At 55.6% G+C, this 20272-nt stretch overlaps 1 protein-coding gene across 1 annotated transcript; it reads left to right on the top strand.

Moving 5' to 3' along the window:
* Positions 1 to 12925: 12925 nt before the first annotated feature.
* On the top strand, positions 12926 to 19951 carry KDELR3 (KDEL endoplasmic reticulum protein retention receptor 3; the record flags this gene model as incomplete). The annotated part of the gene is made up of 5 exons (XM_082488053.1): positions 12926 to 14283; positions 15275 to 15375; positions 15970 to 16128; positions 16440 to 16692; positions 19911 to 19951. The coding sequence occupies exons 1-5, from the start codon at positions 14193 to 14195 to the stop codon at positions 19949 to 19951; spliced, it is 645 nt and encodes a 214-aa protein (XP_082344179.1). The 5' UTR covers positions 12926 to 14192.
* Positions 19952 to 20272: the final 321 nt, after the last annotated feature.

Here is a 20272-nt window from a genome sequence, read left to right as displayed (position 1 = left end):
CAGTCACCAATGCCCTGCATTTACATCACCAGGTTGGTCAGGAGGTACCGGAGAGGAGAGCTAGGCATCACTGTGTCTTTGCTGTGGGGAGCACAGGAATCACCAAGGTCTGTGATGTCATCGTGTGACTTCACTGCCTGCTGTGAGGTCATGACCAGGGGGGAGAGGAACTGACCAACTGCAAAAGTGCTTTTTTGGCAGTGGGAGGATAAGCTGTATCCCTGTGGCTGCAGAGCCAACCCCAGCTGGGGGATGCTGCCAGTGGGCAGAGAGAAGGTCCTGAAGCCACCTGAGACCTCCAGCGTTCACGGGGGACAGGGACCAGCTGTCCCCAAGCAGGCAGCGTGGTGCAGAGGGGACAACCCTGCCCCACAGGTTACTGAGACATCTCTAGCAACAAGATCAAGCCGCTGGCATTTTGGTGCCAGGGCTTAACTTGGGCAGAGGCAGGAGACATCAACAGCGCTTTGGCCAGAGGCATCGCCCCGAGCTGGCCGGCCAGCAAGGGGTCTGTGCCATGGTGCTGCCGATCTGATTCATCCCCTGCTGCCAGCTGGCGCAGGGAAGCGTTAGTAATACCGGGCGCCACAAACTCGGAGCGGCACGAGCCAGGAGACGAACGAAAATAAACCCACTTACCACTTCCACCCCAACACACCCCCACAGCGCGCGGTGCCGCCATGGGAAAGACAGACAGGCAGGTGAGAAGCCCTGGGCTGGGGACTGCTATTGCATTGGGCTGGTGTTCACATTAGCACCCCCAGAGATGCCACGCCAAGAGGTGATGTAGCCACTGTTCTTCCTCAGCAGCTGGTGGCCCAGGGCCACTGCTGACATTCCTGCCTGCAAAATGGATGCCACCAGTTCAGCAAGGCCAGGGGACATTCCAGAAGCCTGAACCCTGTGCCAACTCAGTTTAAACGGCTGTGAAATGGTCCCATTAGTTCTTGGAAACCTGAAACACGAATGAAGGGGGAAGGATCATAGATGCCTCCAGCAAAAGCAGATGACATTCATGTCCCAAACAGGCAGCTGCCTGTCACACGGACGAAGGGGAGGAAAGCCTAGCCGAGAACAGAGTTGTGAATCCCTGAGCATGCCCGAGGACCTTTCTTGGAGCTTGCCTTGCCTCCTGGGACCCACATGTGGAGGGGGGAGGTGGGGGGTCAGGGGCAGCTCCTGGAGAGTGGGATGAAACCCCACCAGTGGGTGCAGCGTGGGGCACCCAGAGAGACGCTAGGCAAGAGACTGCAGTCAGGAGAGATGCCTCTCCATCCCTGTGCTGCCCTGTCCCCGGCATACATGAACACCCACGTATTTCATGGCCTGAGGAAGCCCCCCAGCACTTTGGGAAGCCTCTGCAGTGTGGGCATCGCAGATGCTGTCTTGCAGCCTTGAAGCTGTCAGCCAGGTGGGTCTCCAGGGGCCAACAGCCACCTCCAGCCCTGCAGCCTGGGTTGCCCTTCACTCCTTCCCAAACACTTCCCCCCTCCTGCGCCCTAGATTGAGCGATGCCGGGAACACCACCGCTGAACTGCAGTCATTCCTGCCTTCCCGGGTGACACCGCTCTCCAGCAGCACAAGCCATTGTGCCAGCCCATGCTGTCACCCCAGCGCTGCTCTGACCCCGAGCAGATGTGTGGGGCCAGGCTGCTGCCATCGCTTTCCGAGAGATCTGCAGGGTAATAACAACAACGTCAGGGCACATGGTGCTGATGCAATGACTCCATCGCTCCATCCCAGTACCCGGTGCAGTGCCTCGCACATCCCAGGCTTTCTTCAGCCCCTGCCAGAGCGGATCATATTTGACAATCCTTCCTTTAATTTGCAGTGGAAGAGTCTCATGAAACAGAACAGAAAAGTCCACGCCGAAGCACTCCCCCACTTCTCTTTTTATAACAACCATATCTGGTGCTCTGGGATGTACACCGTGAACGACGATGATGGAAAAATCCCAGGGTATTTTTACACTCTTAGTCTTTGCTTTATCTGGAGTCGTCTGGCAAATGTTTCCCTCCTGTCTGTGGTCAATACCGCAGGCGCTGGTTGTGCCACACTTTGTGCCTTTATTCCTCTTACCGACTGGGTAGCACCGTCTGGTTTTGAGATCAGCATCCACAGACCCATCCTGCCAGCTTGGGCACGGTGACAACACGGCAGACATCTTCTCGCCCTTCTCGGAGTCAGGGTGGAAACACCCGCAGCAGAGAGGGGAACCCTTTGGCTTTTTGCAGAGCCTCGTAGACCTACGGCATTCGGTTTGTCCTCTCCATTCTCTTTGTAACGCCACCTCATATCGGCTTCCTCACAAATATTCCCGGGGTTCATGCCAGGGCTCATAGGGCAGTTTGGTGCCATGGGGCTGCCTCCCTGCAAGAGGCAGTGGCCAAACTCTCGCTCCTCTGTGCCAGCAGGACTGGGTGCTAGGTGCTGAACAAACACGCGCGAAGGCACAAGTCACCGTGCGGGAGAGTTTTACCATATTAAAAAGGCAAGTGACATATGGAAGGTGAGGGGAGGAAGCTGTAATCAACTCCATACCATTTTTATATACACACTTCTGCCTTTTCGTTCAATAATTATAAATAGATCGAGTAAGTGCCAACAGTCCCCATCTGCCCCGCAAGGCACGATCCGCTGACCAGTTTCTCGCTCCAAAAGATGATTTTATTAATGTGCCTCTGCCCGGTTTATATTTTGGGGTGGAGTGAGAGAGGGGGATTTTTTTCCCCCCTTGTGAAGCCCTGGAGCCTGGGGATGGGTAATATGAAAACAAAACAAAATGATTTGAAGTTAAACCATCTCAGTGTGTGACTCAGAGCTATTCATAGCTCCCTGAAGCCAGCTGCAGCAACGGAGCCAGAAGGATTCTGCCCGTATTATTATTCCAATTACCATCTGAATTAAAAGTTTGAGCAGTGATCAGCCCACATACTGACGGGAGGGGGAGAGAAGAAAGCGAAAGAGAAGGAGAGAAAGAGAGAGAGGGAGAAAACACAGATAAAAATGGGATCCACACAAAGGTCTCCGGGATGACAAAGTCGGGAAGAGGCACGGAAAGGTGACAGCATCACCTCCTGCCTGCTCCCACACCGCCCCAGCGATCCCTGCTCCGGCTGTACCAGCCGGGCAATGGCGCTGCAAGAGCGGCTTCCCGCTCCCTGGGATCCTGGCTGAGAGCAGGGGAACCCCACAGTGGGGCTGATGGGACTGGTACAAGTGCTCACCCACTCTCCTCCGGCCAAAATAGGGTTCAGGGGACAAGAGGCAGGGGCTGGGGGGCAGCCGAGCAGGAGCGTAAGGAGAGGATGCTGCTGAGGCGGCGGCTGGGGAGAAGTCCCCACTTTTTCTTGTTGAGTGAGGTAGGTGGGTGTTATTCTTCATGGCTGGCATCACAGGGAAAATTAAATGCTCAGAAGGCCCCTGGCCTTCCCTGGGTGGTGTTCTTGGCCGAAAAGGAGCCAGGCTTTTGTGGCAGCCAGGGCACAGACCGTGTCCCATCTGCTCCCGAGGAAGTGCTGGGGCTGACATCCGCCCGGACAGCCGTCCTGCCAAAACCATGGACTAGACCCTGAAGGGATGGTGCAAAACCTGCAAGAGCTGAAAAAAAGGAGGCGCTGGGGTGTTCTCGAGGTCACCATATCCTGGGTGGCTGTGGTGTGCTCATGTCACCTCCTCCAGCTTCCCAGCACGATTGCACCAAAGAAAAGGGCATCACCCCTAACACCCCCACCCCAGGATCTCCCTTGGCTGAGCATCCTGCCCTGCGGGAGCCTCGCCAAAAGGCCATCCCCAGCAGTGTCCCTGTGCCTCGGCATCTCTTCGGCACAGAGCCCCTCCTAAGCCCATGCCAGCCTGGCCAGGGGGGCTGCCCATGCACGATCTCTCTTTGGCTAGCTGGGGTCAAGGATCGTTATTGATGTGCAGGAAAAGGGGGGCAAGGATGGCCAACGTCATCCACCTGCCCGCTACGGTTGTGCTCCTGACAGGGCAGGGACTGTCTGCCGGTGCCTCTGCAAAGCGCCTGGCAAGGCAGGCGCCTGCAAATGGGTTATGAACAATGATAACAACAGCAACAACAGCAAAGGGAGAGCAATAGCCAGGGCGAAGCCTGCTCTGCACTGAGCCCCTGACCGAGAGAAGGTGCAGCCGCTGCTCCGCACCCGTCTGCTGCATGAGGGCTCAGTTCCCAGCCTGCTCCATCAGCAATAGGAAAAAAAAAAAATTGCCCCCCAAAACCCTTGTTGCTACTCTAACAAGGAGCCCAGGGGAGTCACCAGCCTCCTGAGGTGATCCCAGGTTCTCTCCTTCCAGCCCTGTCCACTGGGCTTCAGAAACGGAGCTGAGGGAGCATCCCAGGTAAGCTGCAAAACTGCACTCCCGCGGAGAGCGGATCGACTGTTTCACTACAAGCCTGCCGGCTGCAGCTTGCTCGGGCCAGTTAAACAAACGCACCTGAAAGACATCAAGCCTAAGCGCTGCCCGATGCCTGCGGTACGGAGGACCGCTCCCCCCGCCTCCGCCTCCCACCTGCCCCCCGGCTCCCCGACGCAGTGGGGGCTGCCAGCAGGGACAGGCTCGGGCGCAGGGGGAGAGCGGTGCGAAGCGGGGACACGGCGGCCACGTTCGCGGGCTGCTCCGCCTGCGATATTCCCCCCGCCATCGTTAACGGCTTGCTGCCGTACCCCCGGCTCCTGCGGGCTGCCATGCTCGCTCCCGCTGGCGCCCTGCCTGCTCACCTGCCTGGCGCCCGCCGGCGCCCGGTGCTGCCCGCAGCTTCTGCCCGCTTGCCTCCACCCAGCCACGAGGCTCTTTCTTGGTTGGGGAAAGGATGAGGGCAGGAGAGGAGAGGACTTCTGGGGCCGCTGGGTCTAGTCCCGTGGCAGGCACCGCCTCTTCGTAACGCCATCGAGCTTTTCGGAGGGATGAAGCGCCTGCCTGTCCAGCCGCTGGGGTCCCTGGGTGCCCTTCAGCCCCAGCATTCACCATGCTGCTGGCGGGACCAATCTATACGGCTCTCATGGAGCTATAGGAATGCTTTACCCTCCTCTATAGCGGAATCACTTTTGACATCCTCTTTCTCTAAGTCTCTTTTCGGCCGGCCGCTCTGCGCAGGTGCCTAAGCAGGCTGCCAGCAAATGCCGTGGCCTGGCGCAGAGAGGGAGCGGGCGAGAGGAGAGGGGAGAGCAAAGATGAAGGCAGGGGAAGGCAGAACAGGCAGCGGAGAGGCAGACGGGACGAGGCCGGCAGTTCATTGCACCTCTCGGCCGGGAGGGAGGAAGGGAAGGCGGTGGAGGAGGGAGGCAGGAGAGGTGTTGGGGTCTTTTCTCCGAGCGTTTCACAGGGGACAGAGTGGGGGACGCTGCCTCCCTCGTTTTCACACAGCACCAGGCTCCCTCTGAAGCGTTTCGGGAGAAATGTTGCCATAGAAATAAAACAGCCGCCCAGATTGCCAGGGGCAGGCCTGCCGCCACGGTGCGGGCACGGGCAGGATGGCAGCAGGAGTCCCCAGCCGGTGGCGTGGGGCAGTGCTGGGCAGGAAGATGTCTTGTCCTCCGTCCTCTGCACCCTCATCTCCAGTGAGCCCTGCAGTGGTGCTGCTGTGCCAGTGTGGCCGGTGCCAACCCCAGGTGGCATCTCCTCCCTAAATGCACCAGCAGGTCAATGCTGAAACCACCCCTGCAGGCAAGCTGTCTGCCACCAGGCTCCCCAGAGGATGGGCAAAGAAGTGCACAGGTCTCTGGGGCACTCGGGACGGGGTTGCACTGCCACTGGTTCTCATCCAGCATCTGCCAGAGCCACAGCACCACCTTCACTCCCGCAGAACAAGCCTGAGAGGTCTGAGGGTTACAACCAGCTCAAAAGAGACCCCTGCCCAACCTGAGCCCCTACTCAACATCAACATATCTCCTGAGAAGGGGCTTCAAGACCGACCACCCCCACTAAAGCCACTTTGTTTGGGGATGAAAACCAGAGCCAGTGCCTCCAGGGGCTCCGTATGAGGCCCCTCCGCTCTGGTGAGGAGCACAGGAGCAGCGCCATTGAGGAACATGCATTTAGCCCGATGTGGTTTCGCAGCGCTGCAAGGCAAGCGCAGACGGCTTCACTCGGTCCTTACCATTCACAGAAAAACGAGCGCCAGCAGGAGGCTGGGGAGCCATGCGCGTGTGAGTAAGGGATCGATCGCTAAGACGCGAGCATCCATCTATTGATCCCCAGCTGCACTGTCTGGTTAAGCCAACCCAGCACAATAACGAGACAGGACAGTGGGAACTTGCTGAGGGCAGATTGCCATTAACTGCTCCACTCTGCGTCTGCACTGATGTCAGCACGCAGCGGGCACAGGTATCCATCACCATGTCCTCCTCCCCCTTGCTGGCACCCTCCCGCTGGGGATACCACCCCAGGAACGTGGCTGCTCCTAGGGTGGTGGCCGGTGGCCGGCAGCCAAGCTCGGGGTGGCCAAGCAGACAGAGGGGCCAGCAGGGACCCATCCTTCTGGCTAACTCCATCTTTCCCCGGCCACCTCCTCACTTCCCAGTTTTCCTTGCAAACCATGGTGTGGGGGCCCCGAGGGGCAAGGACCACTGCCAGCCCCCTGCCAGTGCCGCACATCATGGCCCTTGGTTTTGGCACCTGAAGTGGGGGAGAGATGGAAGAGGAGAAATGTGGAGGAGAGGGAGTCCCACTTCTCTCCAGATCAGACCTCTCCAGCTCATCCTCTCCATGGCCATCCTCACCTTTCCTCCCCTTCCCCGCCGCCCCCTGTCCCCACCAGGCTCATGTTTCCCTTCTAAGGTACATATTTCCCCTGTGCTTATTATTATTGTCAGTGGCTACAAACAGGGGTGGCCACGTGCCGGGGTGACTCAGGCATCTGTGGGCGCCACTTCCGATGGCAAATGGAGAGGGGGCACGTCCCCATGTCTTCGGCGAGACGTGCTCCCCACACAACCCCCCATCCCCTCCCAGGCTCCGGGTGACCCCGAGCCCCAGGTCCCTCTCCACACCTCCCACCTCCCACAGTTGCCTCCTCCCGAGAAGCTGAGGAGGGCATGGAGCGGGGGTTGAGGGTAGCCTTGGAGCCATGTCACCTCCACCACACGTCCCCCATGTGTGCTGTCACCGTCTGCCCTTCGCAACACACACCCCGGCGGGGGCGAAGGGAAGAAGGGGAGAAGGGGGAGGCCCTGGAGCTGCCATTCACTTTGTCATGGATGGATCCAGGGCTGGGTGGTGGGAACGGGAGACTCCAGGCTCTTGGCAGAGGGATTTGGTTGTCTCCAGGCAGTTTGTCCAGGAGAGAGAGCATCAGGGCACCAGGGGTGTCTGAGATGACCTGCCTGCACCATGCAAACTGCCCACTCCTGCCCCAGCAGGGATGTCGGCCTTGCCAACAGGGAGCGAAGGCAGAGTTTCTCTGGCATTTTGTTCATGGCTTCCTCCTGAGCTCCTTCACCCAAACCCGGTATCCAGAAGACCCTTTGCACCACACCTATCTGAGGGATGTTGGACCACCACCAGCAGGATCAGCCATGCTGGGATGAGAAGAGCTGGAAGGCAAGGGAGGGGGGGGGTGACAGGTCTAGAGCCCAAAAAGCTCCACAGGCAACAGGAGAGCCAACAGGGCGGCTTCGGCCCCATTTGCACCCAAGTGCTTGGAGAACAGTTCCCCAACTCTGTTCTTCTCCAGGCTGCCCTAGGGAACCGTCCGGGACCATTGCCCGCACAGAGCAGGAGAAACGAACGGTGAGGGAGACCCAGCCCCGGGTGAGAAAGCGCTAAGGGAACACGGGGAGCCAAAAAAAATGAAGTTGTTACCCGCGAAGCGACCGAAGTCAGGGAGGCGAGGGGAGGGGAGGGAAGTTGAGGAGGTTTACAGGCAGGTACCTACCCCTGCCCCTCGGCCCGTGGCCGCCCCAGTAGCCGTATGTGCACACGCTGCGCACACAGGCAACTTTATTATTCACTGGCACGCTCACATGAAGCCACGCATCTCTCCCTAAGTTATATTTATAGCTGTTCCTCAGAGCGAGCGCAGATGAAACAATACATTATTTTCCTAAGGAAAAAGAAAAAAAAAAAAAACAACAAAAAAAACCCCAACCCTTCCCCGGTCTCATGCCAGCGAGGGGAGCAGCGCACCCCGGCACCGCCTCTTACCCGGGTCCTGCCGAGGGCTGCCGCCTGCTCCAGCCGTGCCGAGCCAACATCAGAGGAAGGGGAAAGCGGACGGTTTCTCCATCTCACCATGAAATGTCTCAGCTGGACCAGAGGAATCGGGAAGGTCTCTCTGCAGCCCTCGCTCGCCTCTGGCTTGGGTTTCCCCCCCCACCCCTCTGCCACGAGGAGCTACTTCTCCACCGTGACCTGCTCCTCTCCTAACTCTGCCCTGCCCACGCCAGCGCTCTCCTCCTGCCTCTGCCTCTCCTCAGCATTTTTCGCTCCCGGGAGCGTCCATCCCACGGAGAGCTGATGTGCCTTCGCGGCTCGGCGACGGGTTCAGGTCTCCCCTTCCTGCCTGGCTCCCTCGTTCCCGGGCGTTATTTGCCCGTGCCCCTCGCTGCCCCCCTGCTCTGGTCCCCAAATCCCCCCTCTCCCTTTCCACTCTTCCTTCCCTTTGCGCTCCGCTCCCTTTCCCTGGCTGCCTCTCCCCCTCGCTGATTGCTATGCAATCTGTAGCTGAGAAGTCAGTAACTCTGTGGTAGGATCCAACAGCTTTCCGCTACTTTAGCCCATCCTCGCGTGTGAGCTCAGAGCCGCGGAGGCACCGCTGCGGAGCTGCCATGGGGGAGACAAGAGCGCAACCATCGGCAGCGGGGAAGGGGACGGCGGGGCCGCCGGGTGCCTCCGGGGAGGCGCATCCTCCAGCCGGGCTGGCGCAAAGGGCTGAAATATCCACTGTCAAGGACTTTTTTACCACCTGGATTCAGGGTGCTGGGCTGGCACCTCACCCTGAGGAAGCACCAGGCTCTCCTGGCCTGTGCAGAACGTTTGCCATGGGGCATCACCTCCCCACATCCACAGCCTGGCCTCCCCACCCTGCAGTGCTGGGGCTGTCTTGCCAGGACAGGCGATGATGGGGACAGAAGCATGGGCAAGGAGGAACCAGCCCTCAGGACTCCAGGATGGTGCACGGCCACCCCGCTGAGAAACCCAGCCCAGAAACTTCCCCTGGGTCTCCATGGCTGGTAGCATCTCAGGGGCTTTGAAAAGGTCACTTCTTGGTGGCAAGGCAAGGGTCCAGGGGACCCTGTGGGACCCTGTGGGACACTGCTGCAGTGCAGCCGCCTCATTTGTACAGGAGGGAAACTGGAGGCTGAAGAGACCCCTAACCCTGCAGGCAGCAGCTGTGGGCAGAGGCTGTGAGGACAGCCCTGCACCAGGCCAATGGGGTCCATGGGCATGGTGTTCATCTCGGTGTCTCATCTGCCACGTCCAACATTAAGGCCTCTGCTGGAAAGTCAAAAAAGGCCAAAACCACACTTTTTGAGTGCCCTCTAGGTGCCGATCCTGCAGCAATCGTGACCCTCCCTCCAAAAATCATCCCAAGATCCCCTGGCATATGGATGCCCCCTCGCTGCAGGGACCACCATCCCCCACCAGCATCAGTGAGCTCCGCTGTGGCAAGCGCAGCCCGCTCTCACTTGGCAAAGCCACCCCAGGGTGGGCAGAGGGGGATTTTAGCAGTTCTCCATGCAGATGAGCAGCTGCAAATGGGGAGCACGGCAGCCTCCCACACTGGCCAGCTCGCCCCAGCCCAACCACAGCTGCTCCCCACCACTTGGACCAAGGGGTCCCAGGGAGCCGTGATGCCCATATGGAGGAGGGACAGCCTGCTCCCTCCATCCCCTCTGCGGCCCTCCCTATGGGGACATGTTCGGGTTCAAGGGAGGACTTGCTTTCCCAAAAGACCCATCCCCAGGGCTCGTGGGGCTGCATCCCAAGAGCTACGGCCTGGGAGCTGCATAGGTGCCCCACCAGAAGGTGTACCGGCCCTCGGGCACCACAACAGGTCTTTCACCTCTGTGCAGCAAAGGGATGAAGACATTGCAGAGACATCTTGCTCCTTCCCTGGGTGGGTGAAGCCGTCAGGCACCCACACACCCCCGCAGCCCCTTCGGCTTCAGGTTGGGTTTCACCCACTCTGCATTTTCCTCCTCATCACCAGCTCCCCCCAGGACCTCGATGCGTTTCCCTCCGCCTGGGCAGCAAGAGGATGAATGGCTGTTACCTTGCGCATGGCGTGGCACCCTGGCATGGCCAAGAGGCAGCCAGCATAGCCAGAACCACCAGGAGGTACATGGGGACATTGCGTCAAGGATGCCACCAGCCCCTCGCTGCCCTTGTGCCCCTGGGGTGCTGTGCCCCGGCCACCCCAGGCCTGCCGGCCCCGGCAGTGGGGTGGCTCACACTCACCACCCCCGCCCGTCTCCACCGGCACCGTCTTTAATAAGAAGCGTGGAATATTTTAGCACCTATGGAAAAGCCACCACAGACGGTGGTGGCAGCCGTTGCCAAGGAGACGCTCCCAAAAATAGCCCCACTCCGCCAACCTTTCCCGATGCTGCTGTGGGGATGGGGGAGGCAGAGGGATGGAGGGATGGTAGGGTGGAGGTATGGATGGAGGGATGGAGGAAAGGAGGGATGGAGGGAGGAATATTTGGAGCGATGGTAGGGGTAGAGAGATGGATGGATGGAACGGTGGATGGAGAGAGATGGAGGGGTGGATGGAAGGGGAAGCAGGAGCTCCTGGGAAGGTGAGCAAGTGCTGCCTCACCCTTCTTCTGCCAGGGGATGAAGAAAAGCTCAACCCCCATGCCAGCAGCCCCTGCTTGGGCACATATGGTCCTGCTTTCCTGCAAGACCGGCTAAGCCAGTACAAGCCTTCTCTGCCCTGGGCCCGTCTGACTTTGAGTGTTTAAACCAGACAACACAGCTTTGGACTCCTTAGCACCTGCCAGGCTCCCTCTGCCATCCTCCTCTGGCCGTCCCATCTCTGTCCCTGGTGATCCAGGACTGCCCTGGCTGAGCTGTCCCGGTCACAGGGGCAGAGGTGGTGAGAGACAGAGGTGTCCTGCGGTGCTCATCCCCACCACGTCCCCCAGAGCCTCGGGGAATGCTGAATCACTTTCCTCTCTGGGCCCTCTCTGAGATGGACCGCAGGGGCTGCCTGCCCTCCTGGGGGGCTCTGGATGTGGCCTGAGCCACAGCCTGCAGCAGAAATGGAGGGGGACTCTCGGCCAAGAACCGCCAGGGGCAAAAGCATAGAAGTCCTCCTGGTGGTAGGGAACTAATGCTTTAGTGAGAAGGAAACCCCCTTCTCCCACCTTCTCCCACCGTTGCCATCGCCTCGCAGGACAGGCAGAGGTGGGGAAGGGCCCTTGATGGAGCTGCTGCCGCCTGACCCAGGGGCTCTGTCAGAGAAGGAGCCTCCCAGACCAGCAAAGGCAGAGAGGGAAACCCAAAAATAGAACTAAAGGAGAAAAAAAAAAAAAAGGAACCCAACAACCCCAAATTCCCGTTTTTAATGCCAAATCCCAGATCGCTCGCCTCCCTGTCACCCTGGCGACATTCCTTGTGGTCACCATGGAAACAGGAGGCATGGAGAGAGCATCACCGTGCAGGGCGGTGGCAGCGCCCAGCATTATTTCGGGAGGCAGGGAGACACCCGGTGCAAGGCGCTTCGTGTTGTGGCAAGGAGGAAAGGTTTATTTTTACTTGCTCCCACTTCATGTGCCAGTTTTTCCTTCTCTCAGCGTCCAGCCGCCCCTCGGCCTCCCAGCAGCCTTCCCATGGCTCTCCCACATGCCGCACAGGGATGTCCCATGGAGAGACCCCAGCCCCACCACCATGTCATGGCTGGATGAACTTGGCTGGGCTGCGCCCATGACGTTCCTCTGATGGTCAACCTCACATGGCGGTTCCTGGTGCCACAGCAGGAGACAACGCCATGGCTTGAAGCCAACGAGCTCTTTTTGGGAAGGCGCAAGATGAAAAGAATAAACCTTTGCCAACCACAACAGTCTTACCCCTCTGCAGGAGGCTTCATCCCCTGGGTGGGACATGAAGCTGTGAAGAGGAGTAGAGGGACTGGAGGAGGATGAGAGCATTGAGCCCCAGGGGCTTGGAAGGGGATCTGTCAGCATAGAGGACCCTAAATGTGTTCCCCAAATCTTCACATCCCCATTCTATGGCTCAAAACTCTTTCTGCTCACCTGCAAAAGGACCAGGGACACCAGGGACCTGCTGGGCTACCGGGTCTCAGGCTTGGCTTTCAACAGCACCTGCATGACCTTGCAGAGCCCTGCTGAAACCCCAGGCAGCTCTGCTCCGATGGCTGGAAACCCAATTTCCGCCAGTCCCTACCCCGTTGCTCCTTTGCTGATGCTCTTCTTTGGTCTAACCTGCTTTTCTCCCACCACACCAACCTCTGCCTCCATGTCCTGGCAGGGGGCTGGCAGGGCCTTCCCCATTTTTTCAGGGTGTTTTCCAGCCCAGCCTGGGAACGCGGCTGGAAAAGCCCGACGCGGCAGGTGCTGGAGCAGCAGAGAGGGAAAACACGGCAGCCAGCCTAATGGGCAGAGAGGAAATATATGCAAATGTATTCAGAAAGAAATCCGGTGATGCTAATAGACTTGTTAGTCCTCTCCTTAAGCATCAGGAATAATATTTTTATGCTTTAATCATTAAGGATTTTACTCCAAGCGAGCCCATAAGGACGTGCCGATGGAGGGAGATGCGGAGGAGGTGGCCACGGGTGACGGCTGGGGACAGGGAGGGTGGCAGCCAGAGCTGGCCCTGGGGCAAGAGCAGGCAGGGTCACGCAACCCTTGAGTAGCCAAATTAGACCCACGGCCAGATGTAATTTGCTTGGGGACGAGGTGACAGATTAAAACATCCATTTGGTTGTATTAAAGCAGCTTTATATTAGTGATTAGATAATGAATATCTAACGGTCCTGTCTTGACGCAGAGGTCCCCTCACGCTGCCATGAGACCTCCCTGCGTAACCACAGCTGCAAGGACACGATTTATGCCAACCAGGGTGGTCATCCAGAGGTGTTTCTGAACATATTAAAACTTTATAACCATCACTGCTAAGCTCATTTCTGTTAAATCTATAAAAATGACAGTACCTATGTGCTTCTTTCACACAACACATGTATTACGCTGTTTGTAATCCACTTGCAGGAATGCAGGATTCATATTTTCAGCAAAATTTGTTTCAAACCAACCCCTGGGGAGGATCCTTTTTGGTTTTTTTTCCCCTCCAGGGCTGGGCTCTGGGATCTGCATCGCTCCAGACAGGACACCCAAAGGTGGGGGCAGCTGGTGGGGGCTAGTGGGCTGCCAGGGGACGGCTGTGCGTGACTTGTCACAGGAGGGAGGGGGTCCGGGTGGGATGTGACATACAGCAGCAGTGGCCCAATAATTCCGATCTCTCCACTTCTTTATCTTCTCCAGGAGACAAGGTGGAGCACCAAGGAGAAGGTGCTGGAGGCGGAGGGAGCCAGGAAGGGCAAAGGGCAGGAGGCTGCTGGCAGGGAGCAGGACAGAGGTTAATGCATCCCCGGGGAATGTCCCTGGAAAGCCGGAGGGTGCATCCCCAAGGCCAGAGGATGGGGATCCCTTTTCCTCTGCCTTTTCCCCTTTAACGACACTTCCGCGTGTAATTTGAGACAAGTTGGGAAAGAAAAAAAGAGGCGGGGGGGAGAGAAAAAGGGAAAAATAGAGCAGTTATTCCCGCCTCCGCCTCCTCCTCCTCCTCCCTCTCCTTCCCGGCCAGCCAGCAGCCACGTCACCGTCACCCAGCGCTGGCTTTGGGGCTGCTCAGCAAGCTCAGCCTGGGGCTCTCCAGGGGACAAACCCCAACTTTCTGCCTGGAGCCGGGAGAGGAAGGTCCCTGGCTGGGCAGGGGGAGAGAGAAAATCCACCTTAGGAGGGACAATAAACAAGAGAGACATCCAGCTTGAGCGCCCACCAGGGGAAAGTTGCTTGTGAGCAGGAGAGGGGAGCTTGAACTTTTGTCTGCTAGGAGAGAGGCCTCTGTACTGGGGAGAAGGGGAAAGTTGAGCTGGAGAAGAGCGTTCGCTCAGTTGAGGCTCAGAGGAAAAAAACTCCCTGCCCTCACCCTCCCCCTCTGCAGAAAGTGCCCCTCTCCCTTCTCCCCGGAGGAGCCCCCCCCGCGCCATGAACGTCTTCCGCATCCTGGGGGATATCTCCCACTTGCTGGCCATCATCATCCTCCTGCTGAAGATCCATAAGTCCAAGTCCTGCGCCGGTGAGTGCTCCCATGCCCCGGGGAAGGAGGGGGGCCCTTCTTGGAGGGCGGCTCAGTGAGGGGTGTGAGCGAAACGGGTGCCGAAAATCCTAGCAAGAGCCCATGCAAGCTGGCAGCCTTCCTCAATAGGCTCTTTGAGGGACGTCATCCTCCTTCGGGAGGTCTCCCTACCAGGAGGAGAGGGCTGTGTTGGAAGGTTGTGATGTGGCAATGCGCACAGCCTCGGGCAGGTGTTAGTGTCCGGGCGGTGAAGCAGAGGGGAGGGCAGCAAGGCTGGAGGGAGATGGAAAATGAGTGTGAAAAGTTGTGGTGGCACCAAAACTGATGAGAAAGCTGCTTGAGGACGGAGGACCTGCCTGCAGGCAGGCAGGTACCAGAAGCTGCCCCATCCCTGGGCGAGGAGATCAGGGCAGCAGCTTCCCGCAGGAGGATTTTGCTCCAAGTTCATGGTTCCCTGCCCAAGAGACTTTGAGGCTGTGCTGCAGCACCACCGTTATTACAGGTAGAGAAACGGGTGGGTCTCTCTGCCTCTCCCTCCCAGTGGTGACTAAGCTCTATCAGCACCCCTGGGCTGGTCTCAGATCCTGCAGTTCTTCCCTGGTGTGGCAGATGTCACATCACACAACCCACCCACCCACCCACCCCTGCCCCCGGCGAGGTGGGCAGAAGAGAGGGAGAGAAGAGAAAGGCATTTTGATGACAGTGAGGACAGAGTTGGCCAAAGAAGAGAACATGCCCACCAAGCGCCGGTCCCTATGACCCAAAGCAGGACCCAGGGGCTTCATCAGGACCCTGCCCTGTTACTTGGGAGGCTCCAGCCAGTCCTGGGGTAGGTGTAGAGCTACCACAGCACCTACATGCCAGACCAGGCTCACAACGCAACATGCATATATACAACCGCTTCCGAAAAGGTGTAAGGGGAAACCACCATTAAGGATCCTTCCTCTCTCTCATCTGCCTTACCTTCCTTTCTTCTTCTTTCTTCATGCAGGTATCTCTGGGAAGAGTCAGATTCTTTTTGCCTTGGTCTTCACAACCCGCTATCTGGACCTGTTCACCACCTTTATCTCTGTCTATAACACCGTGATGAAGGTAAGGAGAGGGCAGTGTGGAAGCAGAGGTTCCCCTCAGCTCACCGCGGTTTCTCGGGGAAGCGAAGGTACACAGTCAGTAAGTTTTTCAGCCAGAGGGAAGAAGGAGCAATTCCATCTTCTTCACTTGTCACCAACGCTACAGGGGATTATACAGAGAGAAGGTGGATAAAGTTGCTTCCTTTGGTGTCACTGGCCCTCCATTGACCCCTCACCAGTCAGTGAGTGAGCCGAGCCCACCACATTTAGTACCACCAAAACCAGAACAAGACACCATGAATCAAACCTGGGTGCCCTTGCACAGCAGGAGCATTGTCAGATGGCTGCCACCAAGCCAACCTCTTCACACAGAGCCCTAGAGGGCTCAAGCAAGTGTGGTCCTCATGGTGGGGCAATCTTTGGTGGACCACTGGAGTATCTCCAGCAGAAGCCAATCCACAGGCCAGCGCAGAAAAAGCATTTACCACTATCTTGCCCCGGCACAGCCCCACTTGAACCAGATTAAAATATCTTGACTTTGGCAAAGCCACCCTCTCTTCAAGCACAGAAGGTGTAATCACAGGTCAGGTCTTGCCATCTCCCTTCCCTCCCCCAGGTCATTTTTTTGATATGTGCTTACATCACTGTGTACATGATCTACGGGAAATTCCGGAAAACATTTGACAGCGAGAATGACTCCTTTCGCCTCGAGTTCCTGCTGGTCCCTGTCACAGGCCTGTCGTTTCTGGAGAACCACAGCTTCACCCCCTTGGAGGTAAGGAAAGCCTGAGGGAGCAAAGGGGAGGGGAGGTGGCTGCCTGACACCAGGCAGCAGAGTTGGCAGCACGTTGAGTGGTTGAGATTTTTAACAGCAAAAGCAGGCAGGACAGGCAAGGTTGGCAGGTCTTGAAGACCATAGCACCTGTAGAGCACCTCAGCACTGTGTCCTCAGTCCCATTTGCTCCAACTCCAGCAGCATTGTTCATCCCCCTTGCATATCAATGCTCTGCCAAATTAAAGCTTTGGCTCTTAACACATATAAATCAGCACCAAGAGTCTCCACTGCCTTCATTTTGCATCTCCCAGATACTCTGGACCTTCTCCATCTACCTGGAGTCCGTGGCTATCCTTCCTCAGCTCTTCATGATTAGCAAGACGGGGGAAGCAGAGACTATCACGACCCACTACCTATTCTTCCTGGGCCTCTACCGCGCTCTCTACATTGCCAACTGGGTCTGGCGCTACTACACAGAGAACTTCTACGACCAGATCGCTGTAGTTTCTGGGGTGGTACAAACCATCTTCTACTGTGACTTCTTCTATCTGTACATTACCAAAGGTAGGTAAAGGGGTTGGTATAAATCTGAAACATTCACTCGGCACTCATGCCACGTACGGTGGAGCTGTAGCTTGCCACACATTGACTCTTACATGACTTTATTCTTTGCTGTATTTGTGATGCAAATCGTCCACCTAAAATCCAGCTTGAAAAAATGTACCTGTTGAATGCAAGTGGGCATCTCTGCTCACAAGGCTCTAGATGTGCATGTGAAACAAAGTAGAAGTTAAAAGAGAGCCAAGCCTGGTTTAACCCCACCTTGAGAAGTTAACAATCGAGGTATATTCAATTTTACATACATTTTGAAAGATTATGAATCATGCAAAAAAATTTTGAGGGCGAAAAAAAATAGCTGTAGGCAGACAATGTACCTGAGAAGCAACTGCAGACGTATGGAGAGATTATTAAGCCTACTTTTTCTTTTGATGGAAAAGACGTAACGTTCCAAAGAACTGATTCTGTAGGAAGACGGGCATCTGCAGGGACAAGCCACCCCTTTCTGTTTCCCAAAATCAGATGCCCCTTCCACTGCAGCGCTGTGCTTTGGTAAATGGCCACGTACCAGAGCTAACAAGCGCATCAAGGGCATAAAATTTGGTAGAACACGCTATGGTTTGCTGAGGCTGAAGTACCCTTCAAAACACTTTTCTGTTGAGGAGGATGGAATTTGACATCTAGCTGAGCGAACAAATATCTCCTTCCTTCTTCACATTCCCAAACTAGTCTGCCACGGGCAGTAGTGCTGGCCCGTGTCAGATATTTGAGGGATGGATCTCTGGTAGCTTCACGCGATATACCTGCTGATAGAGACGTGACAGGAACACTGAGCCGGTGGCCGTCCTTGGCAGGTTAAGACTTGTTTCTATCATTAAAACATTTTTGGAGCCAGAAAAGTACTTTGTAAAACTGCCATCAAGGTGCTCCGCATCAATTCTGGTTTTTTGTTGTTGGTTTTCTTTTTTTTTTTTTTTTTTTTAACTAATTCCCATTTTAGCTTCACTCAATTCACATGTCCCATGTCGTTCTGTATTTTGTGAGAAATCCATACCCTTTGTGGTTGCGGGTGGTAGAACAAAACGGGGGGAAAAGCCAACTGCTGGCTTTCAGTCTCATATCACTAGTGACAAAACTGCAAAATTTAGATGATACAAGAGGCAGAAGAAAAAACATTTGTCCCTGGGACATCACAGCAGGAAGAGAATTGCCTTTTTGTTTTGTTTTGTTTCTTTTACACAATTGTTCTGGATCAGGGGACACAACAGGTGACTGAAGATATGCAAATGCTTTGCAGTCATTTATGAAAACCAGCATTATAGCAGGTTGCATCTCTCTTACACTCTTGCAAAGAAAGAAAAAAAAATCTTTTCAAAACATTTCTACCACAGAAGAGCTCAGACAAAAGGGCAGCGATGCTGCAAAAAAAGCAAAGACATGTTATATAAAGAAATGTATTTAATAAGACTTCAGAGCCTATACCAAAGCATTGCTTAGGGATTTTTATAGAACGCAACTTCTCTTTGTCCTGTTTTCAAAACTGGGTGAGCTCCTTTCTGTTTAACACAAGGACCTGAAAGATATTCCAAGGAAGCTTTCAGCTCCCAAAAGCTTGCATTTCACAGAACGGCTGAGGTTGGGAGCAACAGGGGCGGGAGAATCATCTAATCTCCCTCCCTGCTCACAGCAGGGTCGCCTACAGAAGGTTGTTCAAGGTCCTGTCCAGTCAGGTTTTGAAGACCTCCAGGATGGAGGCACCACAGCCTCTCTGAGCAACCTGTGCCAGTGTCTCACCATAAAAATTTTTTTTTCTTATGTTTACATGGAATTTCCCATTGCCCCATCACCAGGCACCACTGAGGAGAGTCCAGCTCTGCCTCCTTTACTCCTCCCATCGGGCATTTATACACACAGAAAAGATCCCCCTCAGCCTTCTCCAGGCTGAGCAGTCTTAGCTCTCGGCCTGTGCTCTTACATCAGATGCTCCAGTCTTTTCATCATCCTCATGGTCTTTCTGGACTTGCTCCAGTACGTCCCTGTCTCTTGGACTGGGGAGCCCAGAGCTGGACGCGTGGCTCTGGTTGTGGCCTCACCAGGACCAAGCAGAGAGGAAGGACCACGTCCCTCACAGCTCGAGAGGCTGTTTGCATTCTTTGCCACAAGGGCACAGTGGTGGCTTACATTCTACTCTGCATCCACCAGCACACCCAGGACCTTTCCTGCCAAGACGCTTTCCAGCTGGGCAGCCCCCAGCACATACTGGTGCACAGGACTGCTCCACCCCAGAAGCAGAACTAGGCATTTCCTTTTGCTGACCTTCGTGAGGTCCTCATCAGCTCATGCCTCCAGCCCCACATCCCCCTTTGACTCCACCTGGTGTTATCAGCCACTCCCCTTCGTTGTGCATCATCAGAAAATGACTGAGGGCCACAGTTCCCACCTCCAGGGTAAACCACCAGTACCAGGCCACCAGCTGGACTCCGCACTGCTGACAACCACATGGCCAGGGCAGACACTTCTTCATCCATGTCATCTAAGCCGATGGGTCCCTGGCATTTCCAAGAGGCCTTCCATGCCAGCTTCCCCATCAGATGAGGTGGGGCAGGTTCAGAGGACCCTGGTCAGAAACCATTTAATTCAGGTCCAGTTCTCTATTGGGGGGGGGGGGGGGGGGGAAGAAGACAGAACTGCAGACTCTGAACTACATCAAGAAAAAATGGGGAAATTAAGAGGATCCAAACATTAGAAAAAGTAACCACAGAAGAAGAAACAAGATACTTTTCCTTTAGCATAAAGGAGAATAAATAGATTCTGGCAGTTTCCCAGGTTTCCCCCTTAGAAGCAATTTTGTAGTGGCTGTCTCCCATCAAGGATCACATAAATTCTTCCCTTTTCACTGAATTCCTGAATTTCTCACTAAATTCCCCTCAATGCTCCTTCCACAATGAACAGGATTCTCCGGAGCTGTTAGCACACATTCATGACTGAGGACAAGCAGTTGTGTTACCTGAAGATAGCACAGCGCTATTCCTACTGCCCTACAGTAGCACACAGAGGACACCCAAGAACATCCATTCAATAGCCACAATTTCATTGCCATTTGCAAACCTGGCAACCCGCTATCTAGCTCTGCAAACAGCACGTTCAGAAAAATATTTGTCAAAACCACGAAACAGTTTAATTCCCCAAAGTTCCTTCATTACTTTCTCTTTCTCTTTGCACAGTCCTAAAAGGAAAGAAGCTAAGTCTTCCCATGCCTGTTTGAAGACCTTTCCACAGACAACGCGAGAAGTTCCAAAGATGAAGCTCTTCAGATCACAGTTTTCCTTTCCTGGCCCTTTTTTGACTAACCGATGGCTCAGCTGAGTTTCCCTCCAGTGCCAGGAAGACAGTGAGGCCTGGAAAGATGCTGCGCTTTTCATCTGTATGAGATTTCCCCTCTTTTTTATTTTTTTATTTCTTCTTACTTGAATTTGGTGCTAGTAAGTAGTGCTGGCCAATATTGAAGTAGTGCAAATTACTCTCTCCCAGCTCTTCCCAGCATCTACCTCCAAAACGCCTCCACCTTGACCCTGAGGCAGCACAA

Source organism: Vanellus vanellus, assembly GCF_965231255.1.
Source record: "Vanellus vanellus genome assembly, chromosome: 1".
NCBI lineage: Eukaryota > Metazoa > Chordata > Aves > Charadriiformes > Charadriidae > Vanellus > Vanellus vanellus.
Note: the sequence above shows the minus strand (reverse complement) of the source record. Positions and strands in the feature narration are given on the sequence as shown.